The sequence below is a fragment of the Octopus bimaculoides genome, chromosome 21, assembly GCF_046866305.1.
Source record: "Octopus bimaculoides isolate indiv1 chromosome 21, ASM4686630v1, whole genome shotgun sequence".
NCBI lineage: Eukaryota > Metazoa > Mollusca > Cephalopoda > Octopoda > Octopodidae > Octopus > Octopus bimaculoides.
This window is the reverse complement of record NC_142948.1, coordinates 23,955,559-23,974,360: the sequence shown is the minus strand read 5'-3', so window position 1 is coordinate 23,974,360 and position 18,802 is coordinate 23,955,559. Positions and strand designations below refer to the sequence as shown.

General features: G+C 38.6%; 1 protein-coding gene across 2 annotated transcripts in view; it reads right to left on the bottom strand.

The window, feature by feature from the left end:
• LOC106879069 (protein odr-4 homolog) overlaps positions 1-18,802 on the bottom strand; it is a 34,307-nt gene that overhangs the window by 14,952 nt on the left and 553 nt on the right. Inside the window, exons 1-4 of one of the 2 annotated variants that reach the window (XM_014928496.3) lie at positions 18,629-18,802; positions 6,646-6,813; positions 3,932-4,027; positions 1,700-1,806 (exon numbers count right to left, since the gene is read on the bottom strand). The exon at positions 18,629-18,802 is cut by the window's right edge and continues 553 nt beyond it. In XM_014928496.3, coding sequence (XP_014783982.1) covers positions 1,700-1,806; positions 3,932-4,027; positions 6,646-6,813; positions 18,629-18,724 — 467 coding nt within the window. In that variant the 5' untranslated portion in view covers positions 18,725-18,802. Of the gene's footprint in view, positions 1-1,699; positions 1,807-3,931; positions 4,028-6,623; positions 6,814-18,628 lie in introns of both variants that reach the window. The other variant, XM_089338932.1, reaches the window with a different exon arrangement.

The following is an 18,802-nucleotide window of genomic DNA, read 5'->3' as shown; positions in this document are numbered from 1 at the left end:
CGCCTGACTGGCCTTCGTGCGGGTGACACGTAAAAGCACCTACTACACTCTCTGAGTGGTTGGCGTTAGGAAGGGCATCCAGCTGTAGAAACTCTGCCAAATTTAGATTGGAGCCTGGTGTTGCCATCCGGTTTCACCAGTCCTCAGTCAAATCGTCCAACCCATGCTAGCATGGAAAGCGGACGTTAAACGATGATGATGACAATAATATACATAGTGTGTGTGAGTGCATGAATATATATTGTTGATGTCAACATTCACATTTGAAATAGTATTAGATAAAAAAAAGTGTATAACATTGTGTGTGTGTAATAAAGGTAATAAAGGTAAGTCCCACTGCATGGCACCTTGGGCAAATTTGTGAGTGGACCTCATAGATGAACATGGAAAGAAGCCTGCTGTATGTGTGTGTGTGTGTGTGTGTGTGTATGTGCCTCTGTGTCGTGACATTGTGTGATAGTTGTAAATGAGTATCACAGTCATTCAAGCAGTGATCTTTGTTTTGAACCTGTCATAAAAACACGTCTGGCCATCACCATCATCATCTTTTAACATCCATGTTGGCATCAGTTGGACAGTTTGACAAGATCTGACAGGTCTGAGGACTGCATTGTGCTCTAATGTCTGCTTTGGCACGGTCTCAAGAGTTGAATGTCTTTCCTAATACCAACCACTTTGCAGAGTGTACTGAGTACTTTTTTTCATGGCACCAACAATAATGAAGTTACCATACAGCTTACAAGACAAAGATTAATCTTTTAGCATTCAGATTTCTTTGTCAAATGTAATGTTTCGCTACTCCATCTAAGAATATCTGAAGAAGGAAATGTATTCTGAAATATCATTGGACTATAGGTGTACTCCGCTCCCGTACATTAAATTTCTTGAAGAAACAACGGAACGCAGGCTCTAAACTATCAACACAACAATATTTATTACAATAGAATTCTGCTCACACTAGGAGGGAATTCGGCAGCACTTCGCCCTTTGGTTACTGAGACGCCATCAATGAAGTTGCGTGGTTATTTGTGTAGCTCCAGAGTTGGGTTGTTAGAGAGAGCTGCTGCGACGTCTAGGCTCTTCGACGGCCAGCGAGCAAAGAGGGTGAAATAAGCGCGAAAGCTTGGATATGGATGACTACGCATGCGCATGAGACTCTTCCTGTGTTCCTTCCGGAACTAGTCCCTGCGCATGCGTGGATAAACTCTCCGGAAATGGCGTCTGCTATTGACGTCACTACAGGTATATAGTCCATTTTTTGTATTATAGTGCATTGTTGTACCATTCAAAATTTTTTATTCTTTGTTCACATTGTTCTGAATTAATCATGCATTATCTCATAGCTTCGAGATTTCAATGATGTGACTGTTTATATTTAGAAAGACATTGTAGGATAGATGTGAGAGGCTGGATCAGGCCAGTTTGAACATAAAACAGAGAGAATATTTGGGCTGATATGGCCAGTTTAAATGCTAAAGGGTTAACCTTCAAATGAACAGAGTTACAATAGAGAAAGCAAGGAAGGATTATGCTTGAAAATGAATGAAGGGACAGAAAAGAACAGGTCTCTAGCTACGCAGTTACTCACACTGGAGAAGAGTGGGTAGGAGCAACCAGGGCAGAGCTGGGAATACAAAACGTGATACAAAATAGATGAATAAAGAAAGAAATGTGATACTAAAATAATGTGAAAGGATACTTTTTGGTCACTGAGCACATCTGGAAAATGACACGTTCGTTGATGGAAAAGTCTTTGGTAAAAATTAACTGAGCCTTTATTAGAAGTTTCTGGATTGCAAATAACATCTGAAGAGAGATTAGGGGAAGAAAAAATAAATAAAAGGATAATATATTATCGTGTAATATTTAATGATAATTATAACAATTTATGATTTACATTTATATTCCTGAACAAGAAAGATGATTGAAAGATACACTGGTTTTTGGTGCCATAAAAACTGGCACTCCATCAGTTGTGATGATGAGGATTCCAATTGATTTGGTTAACAGAACAGCCTGCAAGTGGCTGAGAACTCCACAGACATGTGTACCCTTAATGTAGTTCTCAGGGAGATTCAATGAGACACAGAATATGGTTGAAACACACGCACTACTCCTTTTTGCCAAGTGAGTGAACTGGAACAACATGAAATCAAGTTTTCTTGCTCAAGGACACAATATGCTGCCAGGAATCAAATTCATGAGCTCGCAATTGTGAGTCAAATACCCTAACCACTAAGCCAAGTGTCTTCACTGCTATAAAAACGGCTCCCAGTACATTCTATAAATTGGTTGGCATTTGGAAAGTAATCCAGCAATATAAACAATGCCAAAGTAGACAGGGGAGCTCCATACAGTCCTCTGGTTTGTCAGATCCTGTCAAACCATCCTTGGCTGAATTATTAGCATGTCAGACAAAATGCTTAGTGGCAATTCTTCCAGCTCCTTATGTCCAGAGTTCGAATCCCATTAAGATTGACTTTGATTTTTATCTTTTCTGAGCCTATAAAACAAAGTACCAGTCAAGTACTAGAATTGAGTTCCACTCTTCTTAAAATTGCTAGCCTTATGCCAAAATTTGAAACAACAGCAGTAACAACTACTACTACTACTACTACTAGTAGCAGCATTTTGATATTCCAAACAGGACCAGTGAATCACAGAATCAGCATAATGATATACATCCTTTTAATATTTGGTGATGCCTCTTTAGATTCCATGCTTTGCATCATTTTGTGGTCAATTAAAGAAGTACCAGTCAAGAACTGGGGATAAGTTTTTCTACTAAATCCCTCAACTCATAATTGGTAGCCTTGTGTTTCTATTAGATATTATTTGTTGGTATGTTCTGAGTTCAAATTCTGCCTAGGTCAACAGGTGTTTTCCATCCTTCCTGGTTTGATAAAATACCAGTCAAGAACTGTAGACCATTTAATTGACCAACCCTTCCCCTGCTACCAAATCTGTAGCTTTGTGTTTATGTTTTGGAGTCATTATTAGTCATAAGATGGGATAATTACATAGACATTGAGTGATACCACTGTGTAAAAACATTAGCATTTATCAAATTAAAAGTCTACCTTCATGTTTGATAAAACATTTAAATAGTTTCCAAGCCAAGTTGAAATGGACCAAGTTCAAACTGAGCAGGTTTAAGCAAAGTTTTTAAAAAATCTTGACCAAATAGGACAAGTTCAAATAAGCCAAAATTCAAACAAGCTAGATTCAAAGAAGTCAAGGATCAAATAGGGTAGATTCAAATAAGCCAAGGTTCAAACAGGCTGGCTTCAAATGAAGCACAGTTCAAACAGGTGAGCTTCAAACAAGCCAAGGTTCAAATAGGCTAGGCTCAAACAAACCTCGGTTCAAACAGGCTGAGTTCTATTGAAGCACAGTTAAAACTGGCTGGTTTCAAATGAAGTACAGTTCAAACAGACTTGATTCAAATGAACCCATGTTTAAACAGGCTGAGTTCAAATGAACCAAGGTTTAAGTACGCTGGATTGAAATAGACCAAGTTCAAATTGGAATCATTCAAATTGGAATCATTCAAAACTATCAGAAGAAACAAAGTCTATAATACTGACAATTAGTTTAAGCTAACAGAAATTGAATAATTTATAAATAAATCACAATGTTAAAGTGATTCAACAAGGGGATTTTTTATGTAGTCACCTGGTCTGCAAAAAATAGCCTAATTTCCTCATATTTCAGCCTACAGTTATGAACAAAAGACAAATTGGATAATGTAGTTGTCAATGCCCCTAACAGACAGGCTGTCATGGCCAGAATACCTTTTATCATAGGCTTGCCATATTGGGGCTCATCAGCAACAGTAAAATAACATTGTTAGAAAGTCCAATATTTATCAGTTTTTTAACTTTATTCTTATTTTAAATAACGTAAGAAATGGAAAATGAATTTTGGATACCTGTCTCAATTTTTGCTCCGACCGACTCAACATCTGTAGAGGAGCAACAGCAAACACACCTAGCACATCTAATCCACCAGGTAACATTCTGGTCACCTATCAATATAATACAATGAATTATACAAACAGGAGAAATAAGAAATTGTACAGCAATCTGTGTATCACACTTAACCCTCTAGCATTCAGATTATTCCGTCAAATGTAATGTTTATTCACATTGTTTTGAACTAATCATGCATCATCTTGCAGCTTTGAAATTTTTGTGATGTGATTTCTTAGTTTTAGAAGGACGTTCTAGGGTAGGTGTGAGAAGTTGCATCTGACTGGCTTGAACATAAAACAGGTAAAATATTTAGGCTGGATATGGCTGATCTGAATGGTAAAGGGTTAAAGGAGACACATCGAGGAAAGCCAAATTAATTGCAGTATTTGTCAAGATAATATCTCTTATAAATGTATAGTGTTAAATGACACAAATATATATATTAGTGGTAGATGGAAATCATCAGGCAGTGGTGGTGAGAATGCTAGATGTGGTTGCCAGTGGATACTTGCTACTGACAAAGCCCAAAAAAACATAGACACATCTAGTAATATCACCAGCACTTGGTATGCCTTTAGAGAAGTCCAGCATGTTGCAAGCATTGAGACCCAGGTCTCTGGTCTGAGAGTAGTCCCTGACCCATGGTTTCTAACTTACATTCCTTCTTCAGTTTCTGGGGTCATACAAAGCCATAGAAAAAGAAAAAGGAAATTTAATGTTCCTCTATCACAAGTATCATCCTGGTACAACTTCTTAACAGCTAAGTAGAGAGAGTAATATAGAATACTGATCAGTTCAAAGACAACAAAATGCATACATGATCCATTGAGAGTAGCTATTCACAGTCACGCACTCTGCTAGAAACAACAGCCAAATCTTCCTAAATTCACACTCCAACCATCTTTTGAAAAATAATATACATTGGATAATGTAGATGTAATCTAGAGAGATACAGAGTACCTGAGGAAAAAAAAAAAAAGATAGTCATGTATGGATTGGCTTTTTACACTCACATACAAACACCATGAGTTTCTTTCAGTTTCTATTTACCAAATTCACTCACATAATTTTGGTCAGCCCAAAGTGCTACATAGTGGGACTGAACCCAAAACCATTTGGCTGAGAAGCAAACTTCTTAACCACATAGCCAAGTCTGATGAGTTATCTTTTAGTAATTTCTTTATGGGACTAAAATAATCACTTTTTGTGGGGTAGGATTCATCTGGAGAAAGGGACAATCTCTATGGCCTTCACATGTCTTCCAAGACTGGTGAGATTTCCACAATTAATGTTTCCTCTTGAACAGATGCAAATTGACAGATCTTTTATATTATACTTGTTTCAGTTATTAAACTGTGACCTTCAACCTCCCACCTCATAGCTACCTGTTGCATGTGCTGGCACAGACATGTCTTCTGTCTCCCACTAGATCATCCTACCAGGGCTTTACTCTCATTTGATGCAGCAGCTGTGAGCTGGAAGAGGCCTTATGGCAGGCCTTGCACCAAATGGCTGGACATGATTAAGGAAGATTTCTAGAAGTTCAATGTCACCTTGGAGGATGCAGAGAGGCTTGCACAGGACCACCAGCGATGGAGAGTACTGATGGACCTGGCTGGCTCTACACAAGACAATGTCTCTGGGACCATCAACCTGGGACAACCCAAACCCCATCAAGCAAGAGCATGATAGCAAGCAGCAAGCAAGGCCATGCTGAAGCACCACGTTGAAGGGTTTTAGTTGAATAAATCAATTGCAGTACTTATTTTAAGCTTGGTACATATTCTATTGGTTTCTTTTGTCAAACTGCTAAATTAGGGGGACATAAACAAACCAACATCAGTTGTCAAGCAGCAGGCAATGGGAATGGTGTTGATAAGTACAGGCACAAAGATATGCACACAAATATATACAGGCTTCCACACAATTTCCATTGACCAAATTCATTTACACAGCATTGGTTGGCCCAAGGTGCTGTACAGTGGGACTGAACCAAAAACCTCAGAGTTGCAAAGTGAGCTCCTTAACTACACTGCTATGATGCATCTAAGGCAGGAGAAAAAAACAAAAACATAAAAATATGTTGGGAGGGAATTCCAGAGGATTGCATTATAGAGAGGAAGGACTGAAGAAGTGGAGTTCTATATTTAAGAGATGAGGAACTATGTACATTATTTACATTTGACAGGCATATGGCGTAGTGGTTAAGAGTGCGGGCTACTAACCCCAAGATTCCAAGTTCGATTCCAAGCAGTGACCTGAATATTAATAATAATAACAATCGAAAAATACCTTAGTAATGAGAACCCAGGTTCAAAATTTCCCCAAGACACCTGATGAAGGCTGGAGGGTATATCAGCCGAAATGTTGTGTTAACAACAAACAAGATGAGGTTAGTAAGGTCATAGTGGAACTGCACATGAAATTCTTGACCAGAGAAAGAGGAGGGAAGGATGGAAAGAGTCACTACACAGTTGCTCATCTTGCTAGAAATAGTAGCCTAATCTCCCATCATAAAAAGTAAGAACACTGGTATACTAAATGATTGAATAGTCACGGTTGGAGTACCTTCAATCACCTTCAAAAGTCCTAACCTGGAGCTGGCTAACAGCAATAATAAAAGCAACAACATGAGATGCAGTGTGATACCTTGTGGTAGCTGTAGTCGTACCTGTTTGGCATGTGTTGCAAGCCATTGGTCATTGAGTTCTTCTAAGCTCTTTGGTTTGGAACTGGTCTTCTTTGGTGCCGGTGTCTCCTGTTCCATGTCAGACACTTCATCTTCCACAGGGTCTGGGGTGACAGTTGCATGCAGGACATAATTCTTTTGATGAGTGAACTAGAATTAAAACAAAACAGAAAATAATAACACAAAAATAAAATAAAGCAATCGACTTCAGGCAACTAGAAGAATCATCATCATCCTTTAACATCTGTTTTCTATGCTGGCATGGGTTGGATGGTTTGACCAGAGCTGGCAAGCAGGAGAGCTGCACCAGGTTCCAGTCTGATTTGACTTGGTTTCTACAGCTGGATACCCTTCTTAATACTTGGGTGCTTTTAATGCACCACCAGCACAAGCCTAGGTATGTAGCACTGCCATGAGCACTTTTATGTGGCAACAGCACAAGTGCTATTTATGTGGCACCAACACAGGACAATCCTCTTCACTAGGGAATGTAGTCTTAATACTTCTGCTGTGGAGGACAGGTCTTCTTGAGTACAAAGTAATTAATCAAAAAAATCAAAGTAATTAAACAAACTAATTAACCATTATCATCATTTAACACCTCTTTCATCTCAATCTCCCAATTATACTTTAACCATTCAACAAACATAAAGCCACTGCCCTCAGTGTCATTCCCTGTCCTAGCCAAGAGTCTTTGCCTTGGAAGTTACTTGGTGACCTCACTGGTGCTGGTGCCACATAAAAAGCACCCACTACATTCTGTAAAGTGGTTGGTATCAGGAAGGACATCCAGCTGTAGAAACCATGCCGAAACAGACAACAGAGCCTGGTGCAGTTCTTGTCAAACCATCCAACTCAAGCCAGCATGGAGAATGGACATTAAATGATGGTGATAATGATGGTGATTTTCCCTACTTTCATGGATCAGATGAAATTTATTGAAGAAGCAGATTCTTTACAGCCAGATGGATGCCTTTTCTATTGCCAACTCTCATTTATTTTCAAGTCAGGTAATATTTTCCCCATCACAAGACATGTTTTCACAGAAGATAGGAAACAAAAGACATTGCTAGCATGACAGGGTTACTCATTTACAACTATCACACAGTCATGGCAAGGAGACAGTAACACACACATGATAGACTTCTTTCAATTTCCTTTTGCCAAATCCACTCATAAGGCTTTGGTCAACCCAGGACTATAGTAGAGTACACTTGCCAAAGATGCCCCACAGTGAGACTGAACCAGAAACCATGTGATTAGAAAGCAAACTTCTAACAACACAACAAATAAAGCTAAAAAACAAAACAAAAACAAATATTAATTATTGCAGTGGTTCAGCCCTAACTGAACTAGGCCCAAACAATACTCTGATCACAGACAGTAGCAATCGTCTTTTACCTTTTGTTCTTACAGAGTCAACGAAAAAACTCATCAATCTAACAGGGTGGATTGGTAGAAGTGTGTCTTGCAAAATTCCTTCTGGTTACTATGATGTGGCAGAACTGTTAGGGCATCAGAAAAGTCACTATGCAGTATTTCTTCTGTTTATAAAGTGGCAAGCTAACAGAATCGTAAGCACACCAGGCAAAATGCTAAGTGACATTTCCTCCATCTTAATGTTCTGAGCATTTCTTCTAACTCCTTACACTTTGAGTTCAAACTCCACCAAGGTCAACTCTGCCTTTTCTCCATAAAGTAACAATCAAGTACTGGTGTCAATATAACTGATTTCCCCTGAAATTGTTGGTCTTGTGCCTAAATTTGAAAATGTTATTATTAATATTATTAAGGCAGTGAGCTGGCATAATTGTTAGCTTACCAGGTTAAATGCTTAGTGGTATTTCGTTTGCCACTACATTCTGAGTTCAAATTCTGCCAAGGTAGACTTTGCCTTTCATGCTTTTGGAGTCGATAAATTAAGTGCCAGTTGCGTACTGGAGTTGATCTACTCAACTGCTCCCCCACCTCACCCAAAATTCCAGGCCTTGTGCTTATAGTAGAAAGGATTATTATTATTATTATTATTATTATTAAGGCATTGAGCTAGCAGAATCACCAGCAAGCTTGACATTTTGTTTGTCTTTACATTCAGAGTTCAAATTCTGCTGAGGTCAACGTTGCCTGTCATCCTTCTGGGGTTGATGAAATAAGTATTGGTTGTGCATTGGGGTCAATGTAATCAACTAACCCCCTTCCCAAAATCTTCAGGCTTTGTGTCTACAAGGATGATTATCATTATTCACTGCAGAATACATAAGATGTATTTTTGATAATACTGCGTAGTCTCTGTTTAAATTAATGTTTTCACTTGTCTGGTATCATCATCATCGTTTAACGTCCACTTTCCATGCTAGCATGGGTTGGACGATTTGACTGAGGACTGGTGAACCAGATGGCTATGCCAGGCTCCAATCTGATTTGGCAGAGTTTCTACAGCTGGATGCCCTTCCTAATGCCAACCACTCCAAGAGTGTAGTGGGTGCTTGTACGTGCCTCACCACCTCATCCCAGGTCTTCCTGGGCCTACCTCCTGTGTCTAATTTTTGTTATATTTCATTATGGAGAGAACTATGAATCTTTTGGTTGGTGTTTTGTATAATATCAGCAGTAACAAGTTCAGAAGCAGCAGTAACAACAACAACGAGAGCAAACCCACTTTTGCAGGTGTAGTAAAGCAAACGTAACTAATCATAGTCTCCCTCAAAGATAAGCAGTGAAAGTTAGAGGGGGAAGCTTGTTATAGAAAGACTGAGGGAAAGAAAGTGTTTATAGAACCCTTGCCAAGACTTCTCAAAATATTTTTAAAAGAACATGCTACTGGTGCATCTCTGCGAGAAGATGCTGCCTAGAGAATTCAACTAATGGTCAGGTGGAAAGGGCCTTAAAAAATATAGGAAGATATTCAGTACATGTCCAGAGCCATGCAATATGGGAGGGAGCATAAAAATCTTATTCAAGACCAAGGTACTCACTCTGAAACACTCCATGGTCCCCTTGGGTGAGTGAGGACATCACTCTGTTTTCTAAGTACAAAGAACAGCCTGAGTAAAAACTGAAGGTATCCCACCAGAGTATGACTTGTGGTGGCTGCTATGCTGTATGGACTTAAAGCAGAGTGACATGCTACTTGATGTGCAGCATACAGAGCAGAAGATCTTTTCTGGGACTGACTTGGAGATAGTCCATAAAAAAGCAGAGGATCTAGAAAGGATCCCAGTTGTGATTTCCCTGAAAAATGGGAGGGAGCTGCATGTGATTATGGGATGCAGAAAACAGATGCCATGTGTGTGGGACCAGCAACAACCCCAGGGCATTCTACTCCCCAACAATGACAAGAAGACAGAGGAAAAGAGACTTCCACTGCTACCAACACCATCACTGCAACAACAACTTCAACAAAACTGTGCAACAACAGAAGCGGTACCGACTGTCAGAGCAAGGAAAAAAAGGAAGGAAAGACAATAATAACTGGACCAGTATCTTCAGCAACAACAGAAAAATTGACACCATCCACAATCACAGCAACAACAGTAACATCATCAACTCTGATCAGAGTAGCAACTAAGAATATTGACAGTCAAGAAATAATCACCATCCAGGAGACATATCAACCCTTTCTCTCTCTCTCTCTCTCTTTCTCTCCCTGCCTGCCCCTGTTTACTCCTCACCTACATTCAAAATCACAGATATAATCACAGAAGAAAACATACCCCTAACCCCATTGAGGTGGGGTTTTCCAGCCATATATCAGGTGACAAGGGGGAAGTGGGTGGGAAGGATAGCAAAAAGAAAAACAACAGAAAAATCAAAAAGTAACAAAACACAAAACTGCACCAACTTAACATTGACCCCAAACAACTCCAAATGCACAAACAAACACACTAACAGCAACAAAAAGACAATACACAAATAAAATAACAACAAACACACACAAGAGGAAAACCAGAAGATAAACACACCCACAACAAGTTGCACCCAACTTTTGTGTTGGTAAGAAAAAGAATAAAGAATACTCTCTTACAAAGAGGAAACAGAGACAGAAGGGGAGTTCTTCACAAACAACACAGCCAATGTCCCAGAGGTTCTGAAATTAGTTATGCTACCAATTAGTTGTTGTTATAGGAAAATAAGGGAGTGCTTTCCATATGATGTTGTGAATCTAAACATCTTGGCCTCAAATTGGCTACTGCAGGGTTTCCCCAAAGAACCCCATACAGAAAACGAATTGTCACACGTTCAGGTGTCAACCAGAGAATCTTTAAAGTAAGTGACCTTTTCTCTTCTTCCATTCTTACTGATCAACAAGGTGATCTTAAGAGAGGGTAGAATAAATGCAAGTGACCGGGAGTCACCCTGAAAGCAGGGTTGCCTGATCAATGACCTCAGGTTACTGGGTTTGATGTGGTAGCTGTCAGTGAAAGCAGGATTTCTAATACACATCTTAGCACCCATTTTTGATGATTCTTGAGATCTTTACATTCTCTTACTTGATCCAGAATGACAGGGGGTGTTGTTCAGAAAAGGTCTGGGCCCCACGATACAGTCAATCTTCCTGGATCCAGATAGTAAGTGGTGGTCCAAGACCTAATGGTAGTGAAAGTGGTGCTTTTAGACTAGTTGCTGAGTATGCCCTGACTGGGATGGGGCAGCTGGATTCTTCAGGCATTTGGAAGTTTTCCTCAAGACATCCAACTCTTTAATGCTTGTGGGCAATTAGAATGCTATTGTGGATGCATATCTGGATTGTGTGGGGCTAGCTGATAGGGGAGTGGGTGTAAAAGCCCGATAAACCTGCTCAAATGCTTCCAAGTGGCTGACAGGTGATGACTGAATTTCCCAAATGCACCAATGTGGACATGGGCAAACAGCATCAGGTCATCTGGATCATATCTAGATAGGGTATTCTGTAGGCCAGTAGACAGAAGTCCACAATTCAAAGCTTTATCTTTATATGCCAGACTTGTTTGGTGATCCCTTGGCAAATGTCTACTGATGTGTTGGTGCTATTGAGAAAGGACCTGAACAAGGGGGACCATATCGATAATTTTAGGCCTGTAACTACTTAATGCAGATTACAAGATTTTGGCCAAGTTATTAGCCAAGAGTTTGGCACTTGATAGACTGGTTGGTGATGCACAGCAAACGTGCTATCCCAAACAGATCTATCCACAACCTCCACCTCATGCCATACATCATAAAGAGGGTAGGTAAAGGCCCTGACTGATTTGGATCAAGTAAAAGCATTCTATAGGGTTGACCACCAATATTTGGAGGCTGTTCTCATGGTGGCTGCTTTTGGGCCTGTTTTCAGAGGCTGGATTACTACAATGTACAGCAACATTTGCTCCGTGGGTAAAGTAAATGACTACCTGTTGAAATTATTTAGCATTGCACTTTCAATGTGTTAAGAATGCCCACACTCATCCCCTCTGTATGTGCTGGCTTTCAAACCATTGCTACAGAAGTGGGGTGCTTCAAGGAGCATCCCATGTGAATTAGGATGTGGTAGATTTGTGTTAGCTTATGTGGATGAAGTCACCTAATAGTGTTGACTGAACATCTCAGAAATCAAAGTCACCAGCACTACTTTAAGGGAGTATAAAGTGATGACAGGAGCAAAGACTAACCAGGGGAAGTTGGTGGACCTGCAGCTTAGCACCTGAAGAGGCAGGTCCATGCCACCCAACAGTGTCATGGGGCAATGGAGTATAAGACCAGTGAAATTACTTATAGTTTGGTTTGATCCAGACCTCCAGGTGGATGAAAACTTCAGGTGCTGACGAGAAAGCAGGCCAGTCTAACCCAGAAATGATCCAAGAGGAAGCTGTTCCTGAAAGGTCAGGCAGAGGTGGAAAAAACAGACTTTGCCTCCATCATCTACTACTGCCTGACTTTTGTCCCTTGCCCTGCTTCATTGATCAAGCTGAAGCACTCTTTCCATGAAAGGAACAGGTTTTATTTGTCAGATGGTCCATTTACTGTGACTAATAACGCACAGACAAGTGCTGAAGCTGTGACAACTCCAGCAATTCCTTGAAGTTCCACCTTGGGGTTCTATAGGGGATTAGTGGTAGGCAAGAGTAATGATATCCTCTAGAAATTTCTGGTCAGATTAGTTGGCTGGTCTTTTCTAAAGGACATTTGGACTGAACCTATGGATAATTTTCAGAAATCGCTGACTTGACAGTACTAACATGGGTCTCTGTTGTTTCAAGATAAGCTCTACAGGCATGGAAATGCTGTCAGATGGTCTAACCAAGATGCACATGGTGAAGAAACTATTCTGCAAGCACTCATCCAGTTACTGACTCATGGAGCATTGTCAAACAGCACATGTAAAGCAGATCTGGCTGACGTCCAAGTTTATCTTGAGGATCATAGTGTCGCCTTTCTTTGGCTATGATGAAAGAGGCAGTGTAGTGGATGAGGTTGAAAGGAAGACATACTTTCCTTTTCAGCCAAAACCTGATTGACTTTCTCAAGTTGAAAAGGGAAGTGCTGCCCACCAGTGTTTTTGATGAAATACCGGTCAAGGAGGTGAGGATGGCCCATGTAACTGGGCCTACTCTCAGCATGAACCAGTAGTCTAGAGGGAATGAAGAAGCAAGGTGTGCTTGCCTGATGTGCTCCTGAGGTGTACAGGAGTGGAGTTCTCCCTTTGGGAGAATTTTATTGTTTAATATTTTATTATTAATTGTTACTGTTTTTCTGTTTTACATGTAAACCCCTACTGTCCTTTGTTTTTTGTTGCCATTTGTTTTGAGTGCGGCACTTGTGGCCAATAAAGAAAAAAATCATTATTCTTTATTAAGGCTATGGCATAACTACAGATGTGTACCCCACCGACTTATTTGCCTCATAACTTCCAGAAAACCGGATACTTTTTAACGAAATTTTCAACAAATACTGCTTAGATGCTGTGGATTCAGAGTATCTAGGGATTTATGGGAAAGAATTTTTCCGAGGGGGTGGGGAGAGGAGTTTCGGAAAATTCATACGATCCAACTTTTTTCCCTCATAACTTTATGGGAAATGGATATCTTTTGAAAAAACGGAGTTTTGGATCAGGAAGACCAAATAAGTTTTAACTACTCCATTTTGACAGGGATTTTCCCATTTTTAAATTTCACAACCTTCGAAATGATGGGGGGGGGGAGCATTTTTTGTGAAAAAAGTTTTGCCAGGGGAAAGGAGTTTCGGAAAATTCATGCGATCCGAATTTTTTTCCCTCATAACTATCAGGAAAATGGATATCTTTTGATGAAATTTTATACAAATACGTTTCAAACAACATAGATTACGATTACAAAGAAATTTGTGGGGAAAATTTTTTCCGATGGGGTGGGGAAAGGTGTTTCGGACCAGGAAGACCAGATAGTCCGTTTTGGCGGGGATTTTTTCCATTTTTTTTTATTTCACCACAACCTTCGAAATGAGCAGGGGCATCTTTTTATAAATAAAAAAGTTTTGAAAATTTTTCATCCCTTTTTCTCATCATCCCACTCCGGACCGATTTTTGCCAATTGTTTTTAACTTAAAAACCACGGGAGAAGCCTTTTCGGGAAGAAAAAAAATTGTAGATATTTTCAGAGGAAAAGGTGTACGATTCAAGGGAGATTCGGCTGTTGTTTCTAGCACATCCCAAACCACCTTTCGTTTTCACTCTCACATGTATTGATGTTCTCTCAATATTTTTCTCCCATTTTTTATGGAATGATGATGCGGAAGTAACACACGCGTGGCCCGTTGATAGAATATAAGCACAAAAAAAAAAAAATAAACAAAAAAAAGAAATTGTAATTTAAATTTTTACCCCCACCTCAATCAAGCGAAGCCGTATGTGCGTGTAAGAAAAACATTTTCTAACAGGAAAAGTATGCTAGTAAAATGAATTATCGTTTACACACCTCTTTTTTAAATCACTGGGTATAAATGCCGATAATGACCTCAGGCTCTCCAATATTTTAATTTATAAACAGAAACAATCGGGGGCTGGGAGTGGGGTTGAAAAAAAAAAAACCATTTTTCAAATTTTATTTTTTATAGCATAGAAATGTATTTATGGGGAGAAAAATACTGAAAAACATGCGAGAGTGAGAAAGAAACGAGGAGGGTTGTCTTGGGATGTGCTAGAAACAACAACCAAATCTCCCTTAAATCATTCACTTTTTCCTCTGAAAATATTTACAATCTTTTAAATATTTTTGTTACCGAAAGGGTTTCCTCCCATGGTTTTGAAGTGCAAATAAAAGTGGCCAAAATCTGTCCGGAGTGGAATGATGAGGGTGGAGGAGAGGGAGAATTGGTACCAAAAACATTTTCAGAACTTTTTTTCATAAAAAGATGTTCCCCACCCATCATTTCGAAGGCTGTGGCTTAAAAAAACGGGGAAAATCCCCGTCAAAACGGAGTTGTTCAAACTTATTTGGTCTTCCTGATCCGAAACACCGTTTCTTTCCAAATTCATCCCCCCAAGCCCTTGGAAAAACGTTTTCCCCACAAATTTCTTTATAATCCTAGTATATGCCATTTCAAGTGTATTTGTATAAAATTTCATTAAAGGATATCCACTTTCTTGAAAGTTATAAGGGAAAAACGTCGGATCGTGTGAATTTTCCGAAACTCCTCTCCCCACCCCCTCGGAAAAATTCTTTCCAATAAATCCCTAGATACTCCGAATCCACAGTATCTAAGAGGTATTTGTTGAAAATTTCGTTAAAAAGTATCCATTATTCTGCAAGTTATGAGGCAACGAAATCGGTGGGGTACACATCTGTAGTTATGCCAAGGCGGCGAGCTGACAATCGTTATCGCGCCGGAAAAATGCTAAGCGACGTTTCTTCCAACTTTATGTTCTGAGTTCAAATGCCGCCGGAACTGACTTTCTTTTTCATAATTTAGGGGTACCAGTTTAGCATTGAGGTCCACTTCCTCGAAATTGTTGGCCTTGTGCCAAAATTTGAAGCCAATATTATTATGAAATGGCTCCGTCCTGTAGAGATTGTAGATATGACCATGGATAACCTTATAAGGTAAAAATATCCTTTATTAGTATATACCCGCTAAACAGCAAAATCAATACCTGAGAAAGTCTGAATAGTAAATCAATAGAGATTATAGCAACCAATCACTGCAGCTCCGTAAACTACACGATCGCCGCATTACAAAAATATACTCTGCGTAGTAAAGAATACAGCCTGTTGTGGACTAATGCAGGTGTAGAGGTCTTCATTCATTGAATGATTAAGCAAATAAAATTAACTTTAGAACTATACGCTTACTTCAAGTAATAAATCAACGTTCAGCCCGCTAGATATAGCAACCAAATCTCCCCCACGTCATCATATCTTATAGTCAAGGGATTTGACTGAAGGTAAAATGATACCTCAACAAGATTTAATTTTGTAACATCTGATACAGTAGTGTGTTTTATGCTGAAATTACGTTGAAAAACCTCGTTGGAAAAAAAAATCATGAAACCGACAGGTATACATCATCTATGATAATTCCATTCACCTCTAGAATGCCTTTAAAGGGTTATAACCAGTGCGCCCCTTCCATCCCCAATTTACTTATATCTCATAAGGTGCCAGTTCTATACAGGAGGGTACCATACTTAGCTGCAGACCAAGGGCTTACACTCTATGGAAACAAAAAGTTGTTCTAATTAAATATTATCTTTTGTCAGTTTTTGATTACGAATATTGTGTATTAATTACTGCATATCAATCGCGTGTTAATTAACTGTTAGGTACACTTTTAAATATGCAATTAAAGTACAAAAGTAATTTATTATAACGTCAGAATTATCTGTGCCTCTTAAAATATCAATTGTAGAGTTTCTTATGCGCTACAATTACGTTGCCAATATTTTTCAGGATCAACAATTAAGGTACCAAGTTATATCGCGAAAGTATTTAGCATCTTTTGTACTAATGAGATAAAATGGTTTGATTAAAGTTTTAAGTAGAACGACTCATTATCAACAAGAAAAGAAAGTAATTTTGAAGTTTCTAACATCATTTTCAGTTCATTGACCCTCTTTACACACAAGTGGAAACTAGACTAGACAACATTGTTTGTTTATGGAAACTATGACGGCAACTAATATATCTACATCCTTTTATAGATTAAAACGGATTTTCACCAGGTCAGTAACTGGAGTCCTGTTGGTTGATGCTTCTTTTAATAAGTGTATATAAATATAAATGTCTGGGTATAAATAAATATTTTAAATATAACCATGAGAGTTTGTTCCTTTTAATTTCTTGTTAAAGTAATTCGGTTTATAAATGGAACCTTGTATAACCTGAAAGAGTGATCCCTGTCTGCTCTAGAACGATCTATTATCATTATTGTGAAAAATAAAAGAAGGGCTTTTGCCCTGTTGGTCGGGCACCTGCGGCTTTTGTGGGGTTTTCCACGAGTAACCTTAAAGCGCCTTTCCCTATTGGGAGTTTTATTTGTTTTCTCTTTGTTATTTTATTTACACGTTCTAAAACCCTTTGTATCGTCCTGTTTTGTCATTTCATGTTACTTTTATGTTAGCCCTTGTGGCCAATAAAAGAATTATTATTATTATTATTATTATAAAATAAGTACCAGTTGAACACTGAGATCGATGTAATCGACTCACCCCCTTCCCTTGTAACAAAATTTGAAACTATCATTATTTATCCCGCCTCTCCAAATTCTGAGTTCAAATCCAGTCAAGGTCGACTTTGCCTTTCATCCTTTAGGGATCGTTAAAATAAGTACCAGTTGAACAAGTGAGATCGATGCATTCGGCGAGCCCTCTCCCACGAAATTTCCGACCTTGCCCCTAGAGTAGAAAGGATTATTATAATTATTGTACTGAAACTTCCACAGATATCCCAATTCAGAAATACTGCGGCTGCTACCTTTGCAGTTGTTTCATTCCCACATCGGCTTCCACATTAATGACATTCTCGCCGTGACCATCACGCCGATTTTTTTTCTTTTTCTTTCTTTCTTTCATTTTTTTGTATATCCATAATTACATTGTCTCGTGTGTCCTAAGCTTGATTATTAGGAAATTTAGCTGTCAAAGCAAATCGAATCACAACATAATCCCTGACGCTGCTATTAGTATTGTCAAACACTAACATACAGCACCTCTCGAGAAGATCAAAGGCTTTTCAGCTGTGACCATTCTGTCTTCCGTTTTTCAAACATATTATATCGAGGACTACATTTTCAAATGTATCCTTTTTATGTTTTTAAGATGTTAGTGTGTAGCTATGAGATGAATTTGGATGCTAAATTCAGTCAGATATGCCACTCAATGGAGACTTCATCATTGGTTGTTGGTGTAACCGCAAATAACTATTGTTAGTAGTGGTGGTTATATACACACCTTCAAGGTTAATTTATAATTACAAAAAAATAATTAACTAAAGATTATACATCATGAGTTAATTGGCGACCGATTAATTTGAAATAAAAGAATTCTAAAAACGCAAGTGTGATTCTTAGAAGCGAGATGAATAGACTGCACGTTTCTACATACATACAAACAAACAAACAGACAGACACAACACGCATACATATATTTATGGATAGATAGATAGACAGACAGATAGATAGATATAGACAATACATACATGCAGTATGCGTGACTAATATAAGTATATATGACTAATATATATATATATATATATATATATTATATGGATATATATATTAGTCACCGATATTAGTATCGACGTGCGGGTCCTATATATCTATAAATTTACATCATCAGAAATTAACGGGGACTTTATCAATATACACCCACTTTATTCTCAACATCTAATAATATATTACTTTTCCCGTTAAATAAACCATATGGTTTATCACAACTTGGTATTGTTTCATTGAGAAGAAGTGAAAATAAAAAGTTTAATTAAATGACATAGAGACAAAATAATTAATGTTTATAAAACAGCAAATATTTAGTTACCTGTCCAATAAGTAATCCTATGTGCCAGCTTCCTAAAGACGATAGTTTTTCTAAATATTTCTGGACATGTTCGTCAACTAATATCGTCCTGCCCATTTTTGTGTTAATTACAATAAAACACGTTTCCTCCTGCTCAACACGTCACAAACTGAAACTGGCATTTACTACAACACT